This window comes from Bufo gargarizans, chromosome 6, assembly GCF_014858855.1.
Source record: "Bufo gargarizans isolate SCDJY-AF-19 chromosome 6, ASM1485885v1, whole genome shotgun sequence".
Classification (NCBI taxonomy): domain Eukaryota; kingdom Metazoa; phylum Chordata; class Amphibia; order Anura; family Bufonidae; genus Bufo; species Bufo gargarizans.
Window position 1 is genome coordinate 189,851,442 of NC_058085.1, and position 26,161 is coordinate 189,877,602.

Here is a 26,161-nt window from a genome sequence, read left to right on the forward strand (position 1 = left end):
ACAGTACCCCGCTCCCTTAACAGCGACCTAACAGTACCCCGGTTCCATTAACAGTAACCTCACAGTACCCCACTGCCCCTTTAATAGTGGCCTCCCCAGTCCCCTCCTCCTTTAACTGTGACCTCTACAGCACCCACCTGTTAACACTGACAATAGGTTACAGTCCCCTTAACTGTGACCTAAACCATTCCCGGCCCCCTTAACAGAGACTTTCACAGTGACTGCCCCTTTTACCATGACTGCCACACTACCCCGCTCACTTAACAGTGACCTAACAGTACCCCGCTGCCTTAACAGTGACTTCACAGTACCCCGCTGCCCCTTTAATAGTGGCCTCCACAGTCCCCTCCTCCCTTAACAGTGACCTCCACAGAGCCCACTACTTTAATATTGACCTCCACAGTAGCCTGCCCCTGAACAGTAACATCCACAGCGCCCTCCCCTTTAACAGTGACCTCCACAGTGGCCGCCCCTTTATTAGTGACCTCCATAGTACCCCGTCTCCTTAACAGTGATTTACACAATAACCAGCCCCCTTAACAGTGACCTCCAGAGCTCCATTCCCTTAAAATGTGACCTCCACAACACCCCACCCCCTTAAGTGACCTCTACAGCACCCCGCCTCTTAACCCTTTGAGGACGGACCAAGATACGTATTTGTCCCATGTTTTTAATTGCCTGTATCATCTGATTAAGAACTTAAAATAATTTTTTTTTTGTTTGAGTCAAAATATTAGTTCTTATCAACAAATGGATCTAGCTTTATTTATTGTTCAAATACATTCTTAAAGGGAAAAAAAATATAATTATTTTTATATTGATGACGGTAATCTTATGGTCCTCACAGGGTTAATACTGACCTCTATAGTGGACCGCCCCCTTAATTGCGACCTCCACCATTTCCTGCCCCCCTAACAGAGACCTCCACAGTGCCCACCCCTTTAACAGTGACCTCTACAGCATCCTGTCCCCTTAACAGTAACATTCACAGCGCCCTCCCCTTTAACAGTGACCTCCACAGTGGCTGCCCCTTTATTAGTGACCTCCACAGTACCCAGTATCCTTAACAGTGATTTGCACACTAACCCGCCCCCTTAACAGTGACCTCCAGAGCTCCATTCCCTAAAAATGTGACCTCCACAACACCCTGCTTCCTTAACAGTGATCTCTACAGCACCCCACCCCTTAACACTGACCTCCATAGTTGACCGTTCCCTTTAATTGTGACCTTCACCATTCCCTGCCCCCTTAACAGAGACCTCCACAGCGCCCACCCCTTTAACAGTGACCTCCACAGCATCCTGTCCCCTAAACAGTGACCTCCACAGCGACCTGGCTCTTTAACAGTGACCTCCACAGTGTCTTTCCCTTTATTAGTGACATCCACAGTACCCAGTCTCCTTAACAGTGAATTTCCCAACACCCCACCCCCTTAACAGTGGCCTCTACAGCAATCTGCTCCTTAACACTAACCTCCATAGCGGACCATCATCTTAATTGTGACCTCCACTTTAACCTGCCCCTAGGGTGGCCAGAGGTCCGGTTTTGGGCAGGGCAGTCCGGCTTTCCTTTCAGACTCCCTGTCCTCCCTCCGGCACAGGGCCTTTTGAACACCTCACTCTCAGACAGCAGCACTCTGCTACAGTATCTGAGCGTGAGCTGCAGGGAGAAAGTCATCCTCCCTCCCACCCCTGCAGCGGATAGAAGTTGATTTTTACTTTAAATTTTTTTTAATCCCCATCATCTGCGGAGTGGGAGGGGGTGTGACCTAGCGGAGTCTGGGCGTGGCTTAGCAGGACCTGGGGGAGGTGTTTTTAAGTCCGTCTTTTGAGGGTGGCCTGAATGGACTGTGAACTGTGACCTCCACCGCACTCCGCTCCCTTAGCAGTGTCATCCACAGCACCCTGCCCTTTTAAAGGTAATCTGTCACCAGGATTATTGCTATTGAAGTAAAGCCATAGCCTAATAGCACTTACAGTAGCACCTTATTTCTATATGTTCCTTTGTTTCAGCAATAGATGTTTTCTATCTTCTGAAATTCTAGTTAATTTGGTATGCAAATGAGCCAGTAAGGTGCCCAGAGGGGTGTCACTCTTGCAGGAAAGAGCCCAGGCACGCCTACTGCTAGTGCACAAGCCCGCCCTCATACTGGGAGCAGGGAAAAGGGGGGCAGAGTTATGGCTTGAATGTGATATAGGAGGGGTGGGGACATTGTGGCAGGAGGCGTGCCGGGGCTCCTTCCTGCAGGAATGACGCCCCTCTGGGCACCTTACTGGCTCATTTGCATACAAAATATTTTCAGAGGATAAAATACATCTATTGCTGGAACAAAGGCACATCTAGAAATAAGGTACTAAGTGCTCGTAGGCTATGGTTTTACTTCAATAGGGATTATCCTGGTGACAGATTTCCTTTAAGCTGACCTACAGCACTGAAGAAAAATGGCTGAGTTGTTATGGAAAACTAGTGTAAAACTGTGTGTATGTGTAGACTAAGGACCTGCGAGTTTCTATTGGCTGACAAGGGTCATGTGACCAAGCTTCTATTGGCTAATGGATTTTTTGGGGAATATCTCAGGTACAGTACGTGTGCTAGAGAGCTGAGACCCGGTCTAAAACCTTCCTGGACACCTTATATACCTGTGTGCCAAATTTTGTGATTGTAAATGCGACGGTGGGGATTCCTTTTGCCAACATACATACACACACACACATACACTTAGCTTTATATTTTAGATTGCCCCTTCCTGCAGTTTATATACTTATTGCCCCTGCTTCCAGTTTATATGTATTGCCCCTTCCTGCTGTTTATATACTTATCAGCCCTTCCTGCATTTTACAGTCATGTGAAAAAATTAGGACACCCTTTGAAAGCATGTGGTTTTTTGTAACATTTTTAATAAAAGGTTATTTCATCTCCGTTTCAACAATACAGAGAGATTAAAGTAATCCAACTAAACAAAGAAAACTGAAGAAAAGTCTTTTCAAGATCTTCTGTAAATGTCATTCTACAAAAATGCCTATTCTAACTGAGGAAAAAGATAGGACACCCTTGCCCCTAATAGCGAGTGTTACCTCCTTTGGCTGAAATAACTGCAGTGAGACGGTTCTTGTAGCCATCTACCAGTCTTCGACATCGGTCTGAGGAAATTTTACCCCACTCCTCAATGCAGAACTTTTTCAGCTGTGAGATGTTTGAGGGGTTTCTTGCACGTACAGCCCTTTTCAAGTCACCCCACAGCATCTCAATGGGATTCAAATCTGGACTTTGACTTGGCCATTCCAGGACTCTCCATTTCTTCTTTTTCAGCCAATCTTTGGTTGATTTACTAGTATATTTTGGGTCATTGTCATGTTGCATGGTCCAGTTCCGCTTCAGCTTTAATTTTCTAACTGATGGTCTCACATGTTCTTCAAGCACCTTCTGATACACAGTAGAATTCATCGTGGATTCTATGATGGTGAGCTGACCAGGTCCTGCTGCAGCAAAGCAGCCCCAAACCATGACACTTCCACCTCCATGCTTCACAGTTGGTATGAGGTTCTTTTCTTGGAATGCTGTGTTTGGTTTACGCCAAACATGTCCTCTGCTGTTGTGTCCAAATAATTCAATTTTGGACTCATCTGTCCAAAGAACATTATTCCAGAAGTCCTGGTCTTTGTCAACTTTATCTCTGGCAAATGTCAGTCTGGCCTCGATGTTTCTCTTGGAAAGCAAAGGTTTCCTCCTTGCACACCTCCCATGCAAGTTAAACTTGTACAGTCTCTTTCTGATTGTAGAGGCATGTACTTCTACATCAACAGTAGCCAGAGCCTGCTGTAGTTCTCGAGATGACACTTTAGGGTTTTTGGAGACCGCTTTTAGCATCTTGCGGTCTGCTCTTGGGGTGAACTTGCTGGGGCGACCAGTCCTGGGCATGTTGGCAGTTGTTTTGAAAGCCCTCCACTTGTAGACTATCTTCCGGACAGTGGAATGGCTGATTTCAAAATCTTTTGAGATCTTTTTAAATCCCTTCCCAGACTCATAGGCTGCTACAATCTTTTTTCTGAAGTCCTCTGACAGCTCTTTTGCTCTCACCATGGTGCTCACTCTCACTTCAACAGTCAGGAGCACACCAAACTAAATGTCTGAGGTTTAAATAGGGCAAGCCTCATTCAACATGCAGAGTAACGATCTACTAATTATGTGCACCTGGTGTGATATACCTGTGTGAGATCTGAGCCAATTTAAGAGGGAATACATGTGAGGGTGTCCTATCTTTTTCCTCAGTTAGAATAGGCATTTTTGTAGAATGACATTTACAGAAGATCTTGAAAAGACTTTTCTTCAGTTTTCTTTGTTTAGTTGGATTACTTTAATCTCTCTGTATTGTTGAAACTGAGATGAAATAACCTTTTATTAAAAATGTTACAAAAAACCACATGCTTTCAAAGGGTGTCCTAATTTTTTCACATGACTGTATATACTTATTGCCCTTCCTGTATTTTATATACTTATTGCCCCATCCTGCATTTTTGTAAACTTACTGCCCCTTGCTACATTTTATATACTTATTTCCATTTCCTGAAATTTATATACTTATTGCCCAATCCTGCAGTTTATATACTTACTGCCCCTTGCTACATTTTATATACTTATCACCCCTTGCTGAAGTTTATATACTTATCACCCCTTTCTGATTTTTATGTATTTATTGCCCCATCCTACATTTTATATACTTATTGCCATTTCTTGCAGTTTTTATACTTATCACCCCTTTCTGTATTTTATATACTTATCACCCCTTTCTGCATTTTATATACTTATTACCCCAATCTGCAGTCTATATACTTATTGCTCCTTCCTGCAGTTTATATATGTATTGCCCCATCCTGCAGTGTACAAACGTATTGCCCCTTCTTCCAGTTTATACTTATTGCCCCTTACTGCTGTTTATAAACTTATCACCCCTTCCTGCCTTTATATACTTAATGCCCCATCCTGGATTTTATATACTTATTGCCCCTTCCGGCATTTTATATACTTATCGCCCCATTCTGCAGTTTACATACTTATCGCCCCGATCTGAAGTTTATATTGTTATCACCCTTCCTGTATTTTGTATACTTATTATCCCATCCTGCAGTCTATATACGTATTGTCCCTTGCTGCATTTTATATACTTATCACTCCTTCCTGTATTTTACATACTTATCGCCCAATTCTGCAGTTTACATCCTTATCGCCCAATTCTGCAGTTTACATCCTTATCGCCCCATTCTGCAGTTTATATACTTATTGCCCCATCCTGAAGTTTATTGCCCTATCTTGAAGTTTATATACTTATTGACCTTTTCTGAAGTGTATATATTTATTGTCTCTTCCTGCAGTTTATATAGTTATTGCCCCATTGCTGCATTGTATATATTTATCACCTCATCCTGCAGTTTATATACTTATTGCCTCATCTTGCAGTTTATACACTTACTGCCCATTCTGTTGTTTATATACTTATTCCCCCTTCTTCCAGTTTATACTTATTGCAGTTTATATACTTATTTACCCATCCTGCAGTTTTTATACTTATTGCCCCTTCCTGCAGTTTATATACAGTATATATCGCCTCTTTCTGTATTTTACATACTTATCATCCCATCCTGTAGTTTATATACCTTTTGCCCCATCATGCAGTTTATTGCCCCATTCTGCAGTTTATATACTTATTGCCTATTCCTGCAGTATATATACTTATCACCCCATCCTGCAGTTTATATACTTATTGCCCTCATCCTGTAGTTTGTTTACTTATTTTCCCCATTCTGCAGTTTATATACTTATTACCCCATCCTGCATTTTATGTACTTATTGCCCCTTCTTGCCCATTCTGCGCATATTATATTTATTGGCCCATCCTGCTGTTTATATAGTTATTGCCCCATCCTGCAGTTTATATACTTAATGCCCCATCTTGTAGTTTATATACTTTTTGCCCCATCCTGCATTTTATGTACTTATTGCCCCATTATGAATGTTATATATTTATTGCCCCATCCTGTAGTTTATATAATTATTGCATATTGTTTAATTTTGTAATGGAGAAAATTAAATGCAACATTTTTGCAGGCTTTGCTTAATCCCCGTGTCTCAGTGATGTAAAAGAAGATTGGATAATATTTAGAGGTTGCACACTAATCGGTTTTGTAAAAGTAGGCAAAAAATATGATTCTTCAATGTTAATTACTTTTATTGGGAAAACTAGAAATCACAAACAAAATAATATTAAAACTAGACACTAAGATTAATAGGTAGCTTGATAGGCAAAACATGTGTTATATAGAGTTGAGCGAACACCTGGATGTTCGGGTTCGAGAAGTTCGGCCGAACATCCCGGAAATGTTCGGGTTCGGGATCCGAACCCGATCCGAACTTCGTCCCGAACCCGAACCCCATTGAAGTCAATGGGGACCCGAACTTTTCGGCACTAAAACGGCTGTAAAACAGCCCAGGAAAGGGCTAGAGGGCTGCAAAAGGCAGCAACATGTAGGTAAATCCCCTGCAAACAAATGTGGATAGGGAAATTAATTAAAATAAAAATTAAATAAATAAAAATTAACCAAAATCAATTGGAGAGAGGTTCCATAGCAGAGAATCTGGCTTCCCGTCACCCACCACTGGAACAGTCCATTCTCAGATATTTAGGCCCCGGCACCCAGGCAGAGGAGAGAGGTCCCGTAACAGAGAATCTGTCTTCATGTCAGCAGAGAATTAGTCTGCATGTCATAGCAGAGAATGAGGCTTCACGTCAGCCACCACTGCAACAGTCCATTGGCATATATTTAGGCCTAGCACACAGGCAGAGGAGAGAGGTCCCGTAACAGAGAATCTGGCTTCATGTCAGCAGAGAATCAGTCTGCATGTCATAGCAGAGAATGAGGCTTCACGTCAGCCACCACTGCAACAGTCCATTGGCATATATTTAGGCCCAGCACACACACAGGCAGAGGAGAGAGGTCCCGTAACAGAGAATCTGTCTTCATGTCAGCAGAGAATTAGTCTGCATGTCATAGCAGAGAATGAGGCTTCACGTCACCCACCACTGCAACAGTCCATTGGCATATATTTAGGCCTAGCACACAGGCAGAGCAGAGAGGTCCCGTAACAGACAATCTGGCTTCATGACAGCAGAGAATCAGTCTGCATGTCATAGCAGAGAATGAGGCTTCACGTCACCCACCACTGCAACAGTCCATTGGCATATATTTAGGCCTAGCACACAGGCAGAGGAGAGAGGTCCCGTAACAGAGAATCTGTCTTCATGTCAGCAGAGAATCAGTCTGCATGTCATAGCAGAGAATGAGGCTTCACGTCAGCCACCACTGCAACAGTCCATTGGCATATATTTAGGCCCAGCACCCAGGCAGAGGAGGGAGGTCCCGTAACAGAGAATCTGTCTTCATGTCAGCAGAGAATTAGTCTGCATGTCATAGCAGAGAATGAGGCTTCACGTCAGCCACCACTGCAACAGTCCATTGGCATATATTTAGGCCCAGCACACACACAGGCAGAGGAGAGAGGTCCCGTAACAGAGAATCTGGCTTCATGTCAGCAGAGAATCAGTCTGCATGTCATAGCAGAGAATGAGGCTTCACGTCAGCCACCACTGCAACAGTCCATTGGCATATATTTAGGCCCAGCACACACACAGGCAGAGGAGAGAGGTCCCGTAACAGACGATCTGGCTTCATGTCAGCAGAGAATCAGTCTGCATGTCATAGCAGAGAATCAGGCTTCACGTCAGCCACCACTGCAACAGTCCATTGTCATAAATTTAGGCCCAGCACCCAGGCAGAGGAGAGAGGTCCCGTAACAGACAATCTGGCTTCATGTCAGCAGAGAATTAGTCTGCATGTCATAGCAGAGAATCAGGCTTCATGTCAGCCACCACTGCAACAGTCCATTGGCATATATTTAGGCCTAGCACACAGGCAGAGGAGAGGTTCATTCAACTTTGGGTAGCATCGCAATATAATGGTAAAATGAAAATAAAAATAGGATTGAATGAGGAAGTGCCCTGGAGTCCAATAATATATGGTTATGGGGAGGTAGTTAATGTCTAATCTGGACAAGGGACGGACAGGTCCTGTGGGATCCATGCCTGGTTCATTTTTATGAACGTCAGCTTGTCCACATTGGCTGTAGACAGGCGGCTGCGTTTGTCTGTAATGACGCCCCCTGCCGTGCTGAATACACGTTCAGACAAAACGCTGGCTGCCGGGCAGGCCAGCACCTCCAAGGCATAAAAGGCTAGCTCTGGCCACGTGGACAATTTAGAGACCCAGAAGTTGAATGGGGCCGAACCATCAGTCAGTACGTGGAGGGGTGTGCACACGTACTGTTCCACCATGTTAGTGAAATGTTGCCTCCTGCTAACACGTTGCGTATCAGGTGGTGGTGCAGTTAGCTGTGGCGTGTTGACAAAAGTTTTCCACATCTCTGCCATGCTAACCCTGCCCTCAGAGGAGCTGGCCGTGACACAGCTGCCTTGGCGACCTCTTGCTCCTCCTCTGCCTTGGCCTTGGGCTTCCACTTGTTCCCCTGTGACATTTGGGAATGCTCTCAGTAGCGCGTCTACCAACGTGCGCTTGTACTCGCGCATCTTCCTATCACGCTCCAGTGCAGGAAGTAAGGTGGGCACATTGTCTTTGTAGCGTGGATCCAGCAGGGTGGCAACCCAGTAGTCCGCACAGGTTAAAATGTGGGCAACTCTGCTGTCGTTGCGCAGGCACTGCAGCATGTAGTCGCTCATGTGTGCCAGGCTGCCCAGGGGTAAGGACAAGCTGTCCTCTGTGGGAGGCGTATCGTCATCGTCCTGCCTTTCCCCCCAGCCACGCACCAGTGATGGACCCGAGCTGCGTTGGGTGCCACCCCGCTGTGACCATGCTTCATCCTCATCCTCCTCCACCTCCTCCTCATCCTCGTCCTCCTCGTCCTCCAGTAGTGGGCCCTGGCTGGCCACATTTGTACCTGGCCTCTGCTGTTGCAAAAAACCTCCCTCTGAGTCACTTCGAAGAGACTGGCCTGAAAGTGCTAAAAATGACCCCTCTTCCTCATCCTCCTCCTCCTCCTCCTGGGCCACCTCCTGTTCCATCATCGCCCTAAGTGTTTTCTCAAGGAGACATAGAAGTGGTATTGTAACGCTGATAACGGTGTCATCGCCACTGGCCATGTTGGTGGAGTACTCGAAACAGCGCAACAGGGCACACAGGTCTCGCATGGAGGCCCAGTCATTGGTGGTGAAGTGGTGCTGTTCTGTAGTGCGACTGACCCGTGCGTGCTGCAGCTGAAACTCCACTATGGCCTGCTGCTGCTCGCACAGTCTGTCCAGCATGTGCAAGGTGGAGTTCCACCTGGTGGGCACGTCGCATATGAGGCGGTGAGCGGGAAGGCCGAAGTTACGCTGTAGCGCAGACAGGCGAGCAGCGGCAGGATGTGAACGCCGGAAGCGCGAACAGACGGCCCGCACTTTATGCAGCAGCTCTGACATGTCGGGGTAGTTGTGAATGAACTTCTGCACCACCAAATTCAGCACATGCGCCAAGCAAGGGATGTGCGTCAAATTGGCTAGTCCCAGAGCTGCAACGAGATTTCGCCCATTATCACACACCACCAGGCCGGGCTTGAGGCTCACCGGCAGCAACCACTCGTCGGTCTGTTGTTCAATACCCCGCCACAACTCCTGTGCGGTGTGGGGCCTGTCCCCCAAACATATGAGTTTCAGAATGGCCTGCTGACGTTTACCCCGGGCTGTGCTGAAGTTGGTGGTGAAGGTGTGTGGCTGACTGGATGAGCAGGTGGAAGAAGAGGAGGAGGAAGCCGAGAAGGAGGAGGTGGCAACAGGAGGCAAAGAATGTTGCCCTGCGATCCTTGGCGGCGGCAGGACGTGCGCCAAACAGCTCTCCGCCTGGGGCCCAGCTGCCACTACATTTACCCAGTGTGCAGTTAGGGAGATATAGCGTCCCTGGCCGTGCTTACTGGTCCACGTATCTGTGGTTAGGTGGACCTTGCTACAGATGGCGTTGCGCAGTGCACACTTGATTTTATCGGATACTTGGTTGTGCAGGGAAGGCACGGCTCTCTTGGAGAAGTAGTGCCGGCTGGGAACAACATACTGTGGGACAGCAAGCGACATGAGCTGTTTGAAGCTGTCTGTGTCCACCAGCCTAAATGACAGCATTTCATAGGCCAGTAGTTTAGAAATGCTGGCATTCAGGGCCAGGGATCGAGGGTGGCTAGGTGGGAATTTACGCTTTCTATCAAATGTTTGTGAGATGGAGAGCTGAACGCTGGCGTGTGACATGGTTGAGACGCTTGGTGACGGAGGTGGTGGTGGTGGTGTTGGTGGTACATCCCCTGTTTGCTGGGCGGCAGGTGCCAACGTTCCTCCAGAGGCGGAGGAAGAGGCCGAGGCGGCAGCAGCAGAATAGGCCGAGGCGGCAGCAGCAGAAGAGGTAGCAGGGGGAGCCTGAGTGACTTCCTTGGTTTTAAGGTGTTTACTCCACTGCAGTTCATGCTTTGCATGCAGGTGCCTGGTCATGCAGGTTGTGCTCAGGTTCAGAACGTTAATGCCTCGCTTCAGGCTCTGATGGCACAGCGTGCAAACCACTCGGGTCTTGTCGTCAGCACATTGTTTGAAGAAGTGCCATGCCAGGGAACTCCTTGAAGCTGCCTTTGGGGTGCTCGGTCCCAGATGGCGGCGGTCAGTAGCAGGCGGAGTCTCTTGGCGGCGGGTGTTCTGCTTTTGCCCACTGCTCCCTCTTTTGCTACGCTGTTGGCTCGGTCTCACCACTGCCTCTTCCTCCGAACTGTGAAAGTCAGTGGCACGACCTTCATTCCATGTGGGGTCTAGGACCTCATCGTCCCCTGCATCGTCTTCCACCCAGTCTTGATCCCTGACCTCCTGTTCAGTCTGCACACTGCAGAAAGACGCAGCAGTTGGCACCTGTGTTTCGTCATCATCAGAGACATGCTGAGGTGGTATTCCCATGTCCTCATCATCAGGAAACATAAGTGGTTGTGCGTCAGTGCATTCTATGTCTTTCACCGCTGGGGAAGGGCTAGGTGGATGCCCTTGGGAAACCCTGCCAGCGGAGTCTTCAAACAGCATAAGAGACTGCTGCATAACTTGAGGCTGAGACAGTTTCCCTGGTATGCATGGGGGTGATGTGACAGACTGATGGGGTTGGTTTTCAGGCGCCATCTGTGCGCTTTCTGCAGAAGACTGGGTGGGAGATAATGTGAACGTGCTGGATCCACTGTCGGCCACCCAATTGACTAATGCCTGTACCTGCTCAGGCCTTACCATCCTTAGAACGGCATTGGGCCCCACCATATATCGCTGTAAATTCTGGCGGCTACTGGGACCTGAGGTAGTTGGTACACTAGGACGTGTGGATGTGGCAGAACGGCCACGTCCTCTCCCAGCACCAGAGGGTCCACTAACACCACCACGACCATGTCCACGTCCGCGTCCCTTACTAGATGTTTTTCTCATTGTTATGGTTCACCACAACAACAAATATATTATTTGGCCCAATGTATTGTATTCAAATTCAGCGGGATATAAATTTGAGGCCTAGTATTTAGGCGCTGGGTGACCGGTATGGATTTAGTGACAGAATTAGACTTGGAAATGCACAGAAGCGTGTGTGTGAAGTTATTCTGAATGACCCAATGTGCACCTTGAATATTATATACCCTTTTTGGGATAGATTTCAAATAGCTCTGATATAGCAGGAACCACTAAATTATGAAATTGCTAAATTGGGAATTGTACTTCAACCCAGAACAAAAAATGTGCTTTGACGGACACTAAATATCTTGCCCAGCAACAACAGTACAGCGGTGGGTAACGAGAGATTTAGAGGGATTTAAATTTGAGGCCTAGTATTTAGGCGCTGGGTCACCGGTATGGATTTAGTGACAGAATTAGACTTGGAAATGCACAGAAGCGTGTGTGTGAAGTTATTCTGAATGACCCTATGTGCACCTTCAATATTATATACCCTTTTAGGGATAGATTTCAAATAGCTCTGATATAGCAGAAACCACTAAATTATGAAATTGCTAAATTGGGAATTGTACTTCAACCCAGAACAAAAAATGTGCTTTGACGGACACTAAATATCTTGCCCAGCAACAACAGTACAGCGGTGGGTAACGAGAGATTTAGAGGGATTTAAATTTGAGGCCTAGTATTTAGGCGCTGGGTCACCGGTATGGATTTAGTGACAGAATTAGACTTGGAAATGCACAGAAGCGTGTGTGTGAAGTTATTCTGAATGACCCTATGTGCACCTTCAATATTATATACCCTTTTAGGGATAGATTTCAAATAGCTCTGATATAGCAGAAACCACTAAATTATGAAATTGCTAAATTGGGAATTGTACTTCAACCCAGAACAAAAAATGTGCTTTGACGGACACTAAATATCTTGCCCAGCAACAACAGTACAGTGGTGGGTAACGAGAGATTTAGAGGGATTTAAATTTGAGGCCTAGTATTTAGGCGCTGGGTCACCGGTATGGATTTAGTGACAGAATTAGACTTGGAAATGCACAGAAGCGTGTGTGTGAAGTTATTCTGAATGACCCTATGTGCACCTTCAATATTATATACCCTTTTAGGGATAGATTTCAAATAGCTCTGATATAGCAGAAACCACTAAATTATGAAATTGCTAAATTGGGAATTGTACTTCAACCCAGAACAAAAAATGTGCTTTGACGGACACTAAATATCTTGCCCAGCAACAACAGTACAGCGGTGGGTAACGAGAGATTTAGAGGGATTTAAATTTGAGGCCTAGTATTTAGGCGCTGGGTGACAGGTATGGGTTTAGTGACAGAATTAGACTTGGAAATACACAGTAGCGGGTGTGTGTGAAGTTATTCTGAATGACCCAATGTGCACCTTCAATATTATATACCCTTTTTGGGATAGATTTCAAATAGCTCTGATATAGCAGGAACCACTAAATTATGAAATTGCTAAATTGGGAATTGTATTTCAACCCAGAACAAGAAATGTGCTTGAACGGACACTAAATAACTCGCCCAGCTACAGCACTAGGGACAGATTTAGCTGGATATAAATTTGAGGCCTAGTATTTAGGCGCTGGGTGACCGGTATGGATTTAGTGACAGAATTAGACTGGGATATGGCCAAAAAATGAACAGACTATTGCTGGTTAAATGCACTTGGTGTGACAGCTTCACCCTGATGTAGGCTTTAGCCAAAAAACAACCACACCATTGAGGGTTAAATGCACTTGGTGACAGGCGCAGCTTGCCCCTGATTTTGTATATGGCCAAAAAATGAACAGACTATTGCTGGTTAAATGCACTTGGTGTGACAGCTTCACCCTGATGTAGGCTTTAGCCAAAAAACAACCACACCATTGAGGGTTAAATGCACTTGGTGACAGGCGCAGCTTGCCCCTGATTTTGTATATGGCCAAAAAATGAACAGACTATTGCTGGTTAAATGCACTTGGTGTGACAGCTTCACCCTGATGTAGGCTTTAGCCAAAAAACAACCACACCATTGAGGGTTAAATGCACTTGGTGACAGGCGCAGCTTGCCCCTGATTTTGTATATGGCCAAAAAATGAACAGACTATTGCTGGTTAAATGCACTTGGTGTGACAGCTTCACCCTGATGTAGGCTTTAGCCAAAAAACAACCACACCATTGAGGGTTAAATGCACTTGGTTGCAGCTTGTGCTGGCGCACCACAAGACACAAAATGGCCGCCGATCACCCCAGAAAAATGAGACTGACAAACGGTCTGTGCAGCCTAAAAACAGTGAGCAATTGAGGATCAGCAGCTCAATGATCCACAGCTGCAGATCGATCAGTTAATCAAGTCCTTTGGAGGAGTTAATCTGCCTAATCTCGCCCTACTGTCGCAGCCGCAACCTCTCCCTACGCTAATCAGAGCAGAGTGACGGGCGGCGCTATGTGACTCCAGCTTAAATAGAGGCTGGGTCACATGGTGCTCTGGCCAATCACAGCCATGCCAATAGTAGGCATGGCTGTGATGGCCTCTTGGGGCAAGTAGTATGACGCTTGTTGATTGGCTGCTTTGCAGCCTTTCAAAAAGCGCCAAGAAAGCGTCACAAAAGCGCGAAGAAAGCGACGAACACCGAACCCGAACCCGGACTTTTACGAAAATGTCCGGGTTCGGGTCCGTGTCACGGACACCCCAAAATTCGGTACGAACCCGAACTATACAGTTCGAGTTCGCTCATCCCTAGTGTTATATTAATCAACTTTGAACGATGCAATCCCTTCTTTTGTTAGCTTGGTGACGACTTTTCTGTGATGCTCGACTACCCTCAACAAGAATTGTTTTTGTTGTTCATCCCTGACTAATTCGTAAAACTTTTTATCAGACCAATTCCTCTTTCTGCGGTATCATTGACCACCTTAAGAGCGTTCACATGGCTTCTTAGAGAATCACTGCAGTATTCTGTCAAGTCGTGGATCCCAAACAATTCAAAGAACGTCTTTGTTTTATTACTAACAAAATGGCTCAGGTCTTTTCCTTCAAAAACTATGTTTTTACCCTCTAATCGTTTAATTTCCTTTTTCTTTGCAGGTTTGGTTTCTAAATTTTTAGTCATATTTTCCTTAACAGCCTGAGTAATACGTTCGTCCAAAAAAAGCCAATCCTATGTTTGTTTCTGACAGATACCAAAGGTGTCTCTTAGCAACTGTGAGAGCACTTTTTTGACATCTGCATCTGCGTAAGTGTTCAGAAGCTGTAAAATATCCAAGTCATTCTTTGGAGCCCATCGACTTACAATTGCAAAAAGCAAACATATATGAGTCTGACAAAATGTGCAACCCGTTTCATTCCTTTGAATTCTCATTGAGGAATATTCAACTGTTTAGTGAAAAGGACAATTTTAAGTGCATATATTGCCTTTGCCATCCACCTTGCTTGATGCAGAGATCCTGAAACTGAAGTCGTTTTTAGACCTACCTCCTAGGTACAGGAATGAGAGTAGTAATAAAAGTGATCAATGTGTGCAACCCTTAAATATTATCCAATAGTCTTGAAATTTGGCATATATATATATCATTTACATCACTGAGACTTGGGGCGTAAGCAAAGTCATATGAAAATCACATCTTGGGAAAAATGAATTATTGCCCCATCCTGCAGTTTATATACTTATTGCGCTTTCCTGCACTTTATGGATTTATCATTAGCTCAAATCAGAATAATGGAGTGAAAAAGTCACAAGTTTTTGCGCAATCGTTTAAACTGCACAAAAAATGTATTGCTCTGTGCTATGCTCGCAAGTTTTCTGAAAGTGGGTTTGTTTTCTTATGTAAATGAATATCTAGACAGATTTACTATTGCGACAATTTAAATAGTCACAAAAATGTCACCAAAAAATGCGCAAAATCACTCCAGTGCGGACCATGCTTATCTTATGCGACTTTTTAAAAGGTCATGCAACTTTTTCGTAAAGACATACAACTTTTGTAAATCCGCTTACTGACGGATAAACTGCTATCGCCAAACCACATTTATCACAGTCTTAAAAGGCCGATCATAAATCTGACTTAGTTAAAACTGACTTTAGCCATATGTGAAAGTGGAGTGAGCTGTCAGAGTAATGATAAATCTGGCCCATTATATTTATTGCCCCATACTGCATTTTATGTACTTATTGCCCCTTCTTGCATATTTTTTACGCGTAGCCCCATTCTGCATGTTTTATATTTATCGCCCCATCCTGCAGTTTATATACTTATCACTCCACCCTGCAGTTTATATACTTAATGCCCCACCTTGCAGTTTATATACTTATCACCCTTTCCTGCACTTTATATAATTACACAGGTCTGCAACTAAAAAGCAGTTTGATTATTTTTATGTAATTTCCATGTATTTTGGTGTGCTGAAAACAAATAAAATATTGAAAAAACTCCTAGACGTCATGATTTGCCACAAAATGCTAAATTGTCTTACATTTTTTTAATTTTTGGTATTTTTTTTATATTATGGGTTTTTAACCAAATTTAATGTCAAAATTACTATTAATTAATGCACATAAATGCATTTAAGATATAAAATGCCCCAAAAAACTTAAAGGGGTTGTCCAAGTTATGTAAAAAAAAATATAGCACTGTAAATCTGATGGTCAGCAATATATACATAAGCTAAGCAACTTTTAGGGGAAAAAAAATATATTTCCTCATTTCCCTAGTTCTCTTCTTGGGCCTTTTATTCACAGGTAAACAATCTATGCCCCAACCCCCTTGCAAAGGTAGTGAATTCAAGTGCTGCTCTGAGTGACATGTCTGACTACTGGGATACTCAGCAGCCTGCTGTATGTGTAAGCCTCAGCCCTGAGTCTGTGCTTATAATGGTAGAAGGGGTTAATCTTTCCTGAATAATTTGACTTTGAAGATGATACAAGACCAAAATGTTTTCTCAGGAGGAGATTAATGATTTGGTAAGAGACTTGAATCTTCCCAAAGATGCCGCTGAGTTACTCAGATCAAGGCTGAAAAGCAGGAATTTATTGTTGCCAGGAGTCTCATCTTCATGGTTCAGACATCGTGAAAAGGAGTTTGTTCCTTACTTCGTCCAGGAAGACAAGTTGGTTTATTGCAACGATGTCGAAGGTCTTATGAATCAATTTTAAATCCAATATGATCCCCATCTTGCATTTTATGTACTTATTGCCTCATCCTGCAGTTTATATACGTCTTGCCCATTCCTGCAGTATATATACTTATCACCCCATCCTGCAGTTTATATACTTATTGCTCTCATCCTGCAGTTTGTATACTTATTGCCTCATCCTGCAGTTTATATACTTATTGCCTCATCCTGCAGTTTATATACTTATTGCCCTCATCCTGCAGTTTGTATACTTAATTTCCCCATCCTGAATTGTATATACTTATTGCCCCTTCCTGCATTTTATGTACTTATAGCCCCTTCTTGCATTTTATTTACGTGTAGCCCCATTCTGCACGTTTCATATTTATTGCCCCATCCTGCAGTTTATATATTTATTGCCCCATCCTGCAGTTTATATATTTATTGCCCCATTCTGCAGTTTATATATTTATTGCCCCATCCTGCAGTTTATATATTTATTGCCCCATCCTGCAGTTTATATATTTATTGCCCCATCCTGCAGTTTATATACTTATTGCCCCATCCTGCAGTTTATATATTTATTGCCCCATCCTGCAGTTTATATACTTATTGCCCCATGTTGCAGTTTATATACTTATTGCCCCTCCTGCATTTTATATACTTCTAATGTATGTTGCGCTTTATTATTAAAAACTAAACAATACATGAAAATACATTCTCAGGAAGCAACATCTATAACGTAATATTGATATAAAAATTTATTGATATTTGTAAGACACCAAAGATTATAAGATTGTGTACACAGCACAACAAATCAAGATATAAACACAAAGAAAATGAAACAGTCCAATTTTCCTAAAAGCACGATCATTAATTGTACAGGGCTACCAGTGATGAACTTGGTATACCTTTCAAGGAGATTAGTGGATTATTAAGGAAAAAGTTTGGACCATACTCCATTGGAGAAAGTTAGAATCGGCATACTGTACCTCAGAAGTCTGCAAACCTGTCAAGCCCGCACTGCTGACGCCTTTCAGTACTAGAAAGCTGCTGTGAGTTCTACATTGTAAACAGTGATAGGGCTGCTTTTATTAGAGAGCAACGCATAATGGAAAGGGTCAATGCGTCATAATCAATATTTTTCCATTGCATCATGAGGAATTCTCTACTTTACTTTGTTCATCCATGTACCTAAAATTTGCATTGTATACCTTAGCTGCTAATACCAAACATTGTGCATTGTGTTTTGTTTCTTCCTTCGTCGCCACTTTCATTAGTTCATTAAGTCATGTCTTGCACTAGTAATACATAGTTATTTCCGGCACATGGTAGATATACTCTTCTGTATGTGAGCATGTTTCTTATATGTGACAGTTATTTCTAGTTATTCTTTATCAGCAAAAAAACTCATTGGGCTGGCCTTCTGGTTTTGGGATTGCTTCAGAATCTACACTGGACCGTGCGGACAGCAGCCTATTTGATTCATCCAGATTATGTCGAGTCAAATATTCTCCTTCAGTAGCTTTGGAGCTTGTTGCAAGACTTTCAAATGTCACATAGGAGTCTTGTATGTCTTTAGATTTCCGGCCTAGCCCCTTTTTGCATCTTCTTTTCAAAGCTCCACAGCAGACCACCAAGGTTAAAGGGACAGCAATGACACAGGCCACACTGATCACCACTACATTTATCAGTTTCTGTGTCCCTCCTGCAGTAACAGCTTCATCGGTGGAGAAGATGATGCACTGTTCTTTCTTAGGTACAAGCCCTTTCACACAAACACATGCAATGTATTTTGTTTGGGGTATTAGACCATCTATGGTAATTTTTGTCTTGCCAGGCTCCACATTGATTCTTCGCATTTCTCGCTCGCCAAATATTGCATATAGAACACTGAATATTGTAACATTTTTGGCAAGAGGAGCTTTCCAAGCAAGAGAGACACTGTGGTCTGTATCACCTATAACTTTCAATCCTCTAACCATCCTCTCTGTCTCTGGCGGTTTTGTTGGCGAACTGAGCATGATGTTGCCTGGATCCTTGATGTCTGGTTTTAGAACAGAGTTAGGATTTATATTCTGAAGCTCGCTGTCAGGGACTCTATTACCATTGATTTTAAATTTTGATATCCCCATGTTACCCTCTGTAGACTGATATTTTCCTGAAATAGAGAAGATAATTAAACAGAGAAATAGAAATACAAATTACAAAGCATTAAAGGGGCAATTCACAGTGGGGTTTATACTTACCTGCTCTCTGTAGCTGGGTTCTGGCTCCATTTCACTGCGGCTGTTTCTGCAGTTTTGCAATGCTCTGGCATCAACATGTTGTTGATGAGCACCACGTGACCGCTGCAACCAATAACTGGCTGCAGCAGTGATCTGTCATCCTGTCAATGGGTCAGGTGCCACACTGCTGCATCCAGTGATTGTCTTCAGTGGTCATGTGGCGCCCGTCAACAGGATATTAATGCCAGAGCATTGTGGAGCTACAAAGATGTCCAGAGGGCAATGAAGTTGCAAGTAACAAGAACCCTAGCGTGTGTCTACCACTCACTGAGGTCTTTTTAAGTCTTAAATAACTCTTTCATTCTTAAACTGGTCCAGGAATATTTAACAAAAGTATGCTTGGTTTAAAGGGGTTGTCCCATCTCCCCTTCTCACCTGCCCTGCACTGGAGCACTTCTTGGATGAAGAATCCAGTGTGTAATCAAATCTTTAGTTTACTTCCACATATAAAAATCCAAATACAGGTACACTCCTGAAGCACTCCAGAGCCGACATGTTTCCACCGCTCCTTGCAGTCTTACTCAAGGAATGAAGTAACATGCAACCTTCAAACAGGCTGGATTCAACACTTTTTCTTCAGTTTATGGGCACTTGAACATGCAAAAGAATCGGGTGTATGAAGTGCAAAGAGGTGAGCTAGCTATTACTTTCTATTGTTAACTTGGATGTGCTGTGTGCTGCAACCTCAATTGTGATTGGCAGTACAGTCAAGCAGAGCTATGAAGAAGTCATAGTGCCACCTGCCTGAACAAGCACACTCCTTATGCTGCTGATAGAAGTGTTCATTAACAGCACTGCCTCACTTTCTCTGCAGATCTATTGAAAAGCTTACAGGCTTCATTGCATGCCAGTGGGGTTCTCTGATTAAAAGCAACAGAGCTACAGAGCAGTGGCCTGCCAACAGCTGCTGCACAAGCACACTCCTGAAATCCCAGCCACCAAAGTCAGAAGATGAAGATAAATATTGGATGACTGATATTGGAGAGATGTGTAATGAAATATCCATCATCCAATGTTTATCTATTTGCTGTGACATGTTTTATCGTTCTATGTTGTTTTCTATGACATACTTTTGCCATATATTGTTTTATATATGTATTGCAAATTAGAAAAATATTTAGTGGAATTTATTTTATTTTGAATATTATATATAATAGGTGTGTGAATGTAAACCGGTCCAGAATTTATTTGCAACATAATTATGAACTACCCACACTAAACATAGGCACTGTGGAAGGAGCCTAGGCGACTCCGAAACACATTTGGCAGGGAGGCCATTTTTCCCAAGTATGGTACTGCAACTGAAAGACTAAGGCCCCTTTCACACGGGGAGATTTCAGCTTGGGTGCAATGCATGAGGTGAACGCATTGCACCCGCACTGAATCCGGACCCATTCATTTCTATGGGGCTGTGCACATGAGCGGTGATTTTCACGCATCACTTGTGTGTTGCGTGAAAATCGCAGCATGCTCTATTTTGTGTGGTTTTTCACGCAACGCAGGCCCCATAGAAGTGAATAGGGCTGCGTGAAAATCTCAAGCATCCGCAAGCAAATGCAGATGTGGTGCGATCTTCACACACGGTTGCTAGGAGATGATTGGGATGGGGACCCGATCATTATTATTTTCCCTTATAACATGGTTATAAGGGAAAATAATAGCATTCTTAATACAGAATGCATAGTACAATAGGGCTGGAGGGGTTAAAAAAAATTATATTAATTTAACTCACCTTAATACACTTGCTCGCACAGCCCGGCTTCTCTTCTGTCTTCATCTTTGCTGTGCACAGGAAAAGGACCTGTGGTGACGTCCCTGCACTCATCACATGGTCCATCACACGATCCATCACCATGCAGTGACGTCATCAAAGGTCCTATTCCTGTGCACAGCAAAGATGAAGACAGAAGAAAAGCCGGGCTGTGCGACCAAGTGGATTAAGGTGAGTTAAACATTTTTTTAATTTTTTTTTAACCCCTCCAGCCCTATTGTACTATGCATTTTATATTAAGAATGCTATTATTTTCCCTTATAACCATGTTATAAAGGAAAATACTAAAATCTACACAACACCTAACCCAAACCCAAACTTCTGTGAAGAAGTCCGGGTATGGGTACCAAACATGCCAATTTTTCTCACGAGCGTGCAAAACACATTACAATGTTTTGCACTCGCGCGGAAAAATCACGCATTTTGCCGCAACGCACCTGCATCTTATCCGGGCAAAAAACATGACGCATGTGTGAAAGAGGCCTAAGGCATAATATGGATGCAGCATGTGGACGATGGCAATCAAGATGGCCTGTAGATACACCATAACGTTTACATCATCATGCAAACTTCCAAAGTCAAGTCTTGCATGCGCAATACGGACAATGAGATGCTAACAAGAGAGCCATTAGTAGTTGGAATCAATCATCATAAATTCAAGTGGGGTTGGGTTCCCCACCTTACTTGGCATTTATGACCAAGTTTCCATATACTAACTACTAAGCCACCCCAAATGCCTTCTAGATTAGAGAAAATGCTTTTGCACCACAATATAAGACAACTTACCACTGTCATTTGGCTCATCAGTTGTGTTGGAGTCAGTAACTAGAACAGAAATGAAGGCTTCTGCCATCCCCATGTTGTTTCTAGCTTTACAAATATATTCGCCAGAATCTTTGTAATTAACAGTAGGCAAGTTTAACATGGACCAGCTTATACCATCACTTGAAACTTCTTGGTGAACTGCAAAACAGAAAAAAAAAAAAAAGCTTTATACAGTATATCAATCTTAAGATTTTATAATCAATGCTGTAATAGAAATAGGGACATTGCAGCTTGATCTCTTACTTTATATATCTTTTTTAAGAACTAACGCTTTCAATGCCTACTTGTGTAATAACAATCAATTAGTTTGTTACATTGACATATAATTTGTGAATTGCATAGTTAGGAATTGTCTACTATACAATAATTCTGTTAATCACTTTCACTCCAATGGGCTGCTGTTAGTTGATGAAGATGCACCATTACATACATTTTGGTCATGATCATCTCAGGGTTGCTGTCAGTGCACCCACAAGATCAGCACCAGAAATGGGGCTGTAATATCCAGAGAGATTCCTTGTAATTGTGATCACCAATGCCAGTCACTCGTAATCGCTGTGGCTGCCATCATCGCAAAGACAGTGCTCATTTGCTTCATTTAGTAGTTTTGGTATCATGTGGGCATCAACCTATACCTCATACATATAAACTTAATTTAAAGAGGACCCATCAGACCTCCTGACCTGTAAATACTTGGATTCTCCATAATATAAAAATGTGGGATAATCTTTTCATATAATCTACAATGTATTGTTCCTTTGTTATTCCCAAAAATGTTGGAATAAATGTACAACTATGGATGTGTCCTTTCACATGGTGACACTATCCAATCAGGAGGCTGTTTTTAAAGTCAGTATAAAACGGAGTCTGCTTTCATAGCGCCTACCAGTAGCCATTTGGCTCCAGGAGAAGTATATAGTGGGCTCAGCATGCATGTTGGTACTTACATCCCTGGATCCGATGAAAGCTGTAATGGCACCGGACGGGGTTAAAAGCAGAGTGTGCCTGGCGTGCATGCTGTACCTGCGCTCCCTGGACTTTGTGTGGCTGTCATGGCCCATAACAGGTAGGAACTAGTGTTAGGGACCACTCATAGAGGCGACCTTGACGTGGTGAGTGGCTTATTACGCTTTGGCCAAAATGTACACCAATGCCTCATTCAACATCCAGCATAGAGGCAGGGCAGAGTGCTGGTTGCAGAGTGCAATTGCATTTGTGTTTTTGCGTTTATATGTGTATTTCGCCATAGCAATGTGCACCTGCATACAGGATTGTGCTGACTGAACCCCCCACTATCCAATCAGTGTTAATGCACCATTTTGACAAGACAAGTAGTAACAAGCAGTTGTCAAAAGTTTCAAAAGGAGTAAGATACAATTTGTGAAATGCAGAGCTCTAAAAAAAAAGATGAGTTAGCATTGGTATTACGTGGTGATTGCAATTGTTTACTGGAATTCCTGGAGACCTGACAGGTTCTCCTTAAGTCAGTGAAGAACAGGAGGAAAATAAACATGAAGAAATTGTGAGTTTTTTTTTGGCTGTTACTCCCAAATTTAAAGGGGTTTTCTGGACTAAAATATGGATTACTAGATAAGTGAAGCCTTGAAGTCCTAGAACTAGAATGGCCTGGTACACTGTGTAATGGCCGGGAAAATGTACTGCAAGCTCAGCCCCATTCAAGTGAATGGAACTGACCTTTACAGTAATAAAGTATATGCATCCCAAAAATATTAAAAATAGACGAGGCATCAGCTACTTCACAAAAATGAAAAAGTTATACAATCTGGAATGCCAAGACAAAAACCAAAACATTTTTCTTGTCCTTGAGACCAAAAATGGTATGGTTGTCAAGGGATAAAGTCATCCTGCAACTCCTTTTAGGACCTATCAATCCTAACAGTGCTTCGAATGCCCTTTGTCAGTCGGAGAATAGATTTTAAAGTATTTTAAAATGTTCTCAGTGAATATGTTTGGTGAGGGGTAATGTTTTTACCTGATCCATTAATTTTGTTACCATCTGCTCTTCTCCAGTTCAGTTCTGGGATTGGGATCCCTATGGTGCCACATCGTAGTAAGACTGTGCTGCCAATCATTGTCTTAAGCTTTGCCACAGAAGTATGAATTACTGGACTCTGACATTTCCTCAACTCAACTTGATTGAACTGTACTCCTGCAAGGCTGCGTGGTGAATAGCACTTCAGGCGAGGTTCTATGAATGCTACCGATGGAGATGGGAAGTTGAGGAAATGAACCATTTCGTATAGACTGCAATCACATAACCAAGGGTTGTCTTGCAGACCTGAAAATAAAAACAGACTTTATTTTAACAACTAGTAGAAGGACCCGACTTTGCATGGGTATATTTCATCTATTTCATTTAATGTTTGTGTGTGTCGTTAAAAGATATCGACAGTATCCACTATAACAGTGACATCTACAGTACCCTGTTCCTTTTACCAGTGACCTCCACAGTGACCACCGCTTTATTAGTGATCTCCACAGTGCCCCGTATCGTTAACAGTGATTTCCACAATAACCTGCCCCCTTAACAGTGACCTCCACAACACCCCACCCCCTTTACAGTGACCTCCACAGAACCCCATCACTTAACACTAACATCCATAACGGACCGTCCCCTTAACTGTGACCTCCACCGCTCCCTGCCCCCTTAACAGAGACCTCTACAACGTCCACCCCTTTAACAGTGACTTTCACAGCATCCCGCCCCTTAACAGTGACCTCCACAGCATCTTGCCCCTTAACAGTGGCCTCCACAGCAGCCCGCCCATTTAACAGTGACCTCCACAGCGGCCGCCCCTTTATTAGTGACCTCCACAGTACCCCATCTCCTTAACAGTGATTTCCACAACACCCTGTCCCCCTAACAGTGGATCTACAGCAATCTTCCCCTAACACTGACCTCCATAGCGGACCGTCCCCTTAACTGTGACCTCTACAGCAGCATGCCCCAAGAGTGGCTATAGGTCCAGTTTTAGACCAGACAGTCCGGCTTTCAGAATCCCTATTCTCCGTCCAGCGCAGGACCTGGACGGACACAGGGATGTCCTTTTGAACAGCTCACTCTCAGACAGCAGCACTGTGCTGTCTGAGCGTGAGCTGCAGGGAGAAAGTCACCCTCCCTCCCACCCCTGCAGCTGACAGAAGTTGATTTTTACCTTCATTTTTTCAATCTCCGATTGCTGTGGAGTCAGAGGGGTAGTGACCTAACCAGGTCAAGAGTGTGGCCTAGCAGGGGTTTCTAAGTCAGTTTTTTGAGAGTGGCCTAAATGGCCACCCTACCTGTCCCCTTAACAGTGTCATCCACCGTGCGCTTCTTTTTTAAAGCTGACCTACAGCAGTGAAGAAAAATGGCTGGGTTGTTATGGAAACCTGGTGTAAAACTGTGTGTATGTGGAGACTAAGGACCTGTGAGCTTCTATTGGCTGATAAGGGTCATGAGACCAGGCTTCTATTGGCTACTGCCTTTTTTTGGGGAATAATCTTAGGAATGGTACATGCTGGAGAGCTGAAACCCGGTCTAAAACCTTCCCGGACACCTGATGTACCTGTGTGCCAAATTTCGTTATTGTAAATGCGACGGAGCCGATTCCTTTAGCGGACACACACTCATACACTCAGATTTATATATTAGTTGGCTATTAAATTTGTTTTATTACAGATAAACTAACCTCTCTTATATATCACATGTCTTGCAAAAATATTCACTCCCTTGACTTTTTTTGTATTTAGTTCCATTACAGCCTTAAGTTCAATGTTTTGTTAATCAGAATTTTATGTGATGGATCAGAACACAATAGTCTATAAATATATAAATAAAACTATTTGCCATGTGCGTATGTATTCACCCCCTTTGTTAGGAAGCCAATAAAAAGCTCTGGTGCAACCAATTACCTTCAAAATTCACATAATTAGTGAAATTATGTCCACCTGTGTGCAATCTAAGTGTCACATGATCTGTCATTATATGTATACACCTTTTTTGAAAGGCCCCAGAGGCTGCAACACCTAAGCAAGAGGCATCACTAAGCAAACACTGCCATGAAGACCAAGGAACTCTCCAAAAAAGTAAGGGACAATGTTGTTGAGAAGTCAGGGTTAGGTTATAATAAAATAGCAACATCTTTGATGATCCCCAGGAGCACAATTAAATCTATTATAACCAAATAGAAAGAACATGGCACAACAGCAAACCTGCCAAGAGCCGGCCGCCCACCAAAACTCACGGACCGGTCAAGGAGGGCATTAATCGGAGAGGCAGCACAGAGAGCTAAGGTAACCCTGGAGGAGCTGCAGAGTTCCACAGCAGAGACTGGAGCATCTGTACATAGGACGACAATAAGCCGTACGCTCCATAGAGTTGGGCTTTATGGCGGAGTGGCCAGAAGAAAGCCATTACTTTGAGCAAAAAACAAAAAGGCACGTTGTGAGTTTGTGGAAAGGCATGTGGGAGACTCCCAAAATGTATGGAGGAAGGTTCTCTGGTCTGACAAAAATGTACATTTTCAGCCATCAAAGAAAACGCTATGTCTGGTGCAAACCCAACACATCACATCACCCAAAAAACACCATCCCCACAGTGAAACATGGTGAT

The 26,161-nt window shown here is 43.6% G+C and overlaps 1 protein-coding gene across 1 annotated transcript in view; it reads right to left on the reverse strand.

Moving 5' to 3' along the window:
- Window positions 1–17,417: 17,417 nt before the first annotated feature.
- LRIT1 (leucine rich repeat, Ig-like and transmembrane domains 1) overlaps window positions 17,418–26,161 on the reverse strand; it is a 64,693-nt gene continuing 55,949 nt past the window's right edge. The window contains exons 3-5 of the mRNA XM_044298192.1: window positions 23,543–23,848; window positions 21,511–21,687; window positions 17,418–18,826 (exon numbers count right to left, since the gene is read on the reverse strand). Of these exons, the coding sequence (XP_044154127.1) occupies window positions 18,063–18,826; window positions 21,511–21,687; window positions 23,543–23,848 (1,247 nt within the window). The 3' untranslated portion in view covers window positions 17,418–18,062. The remainder of the gene's footprint in view (window positions 18,827–21,510; window positions 21,688–23,542; window positions 23,849–26,161) is intronic.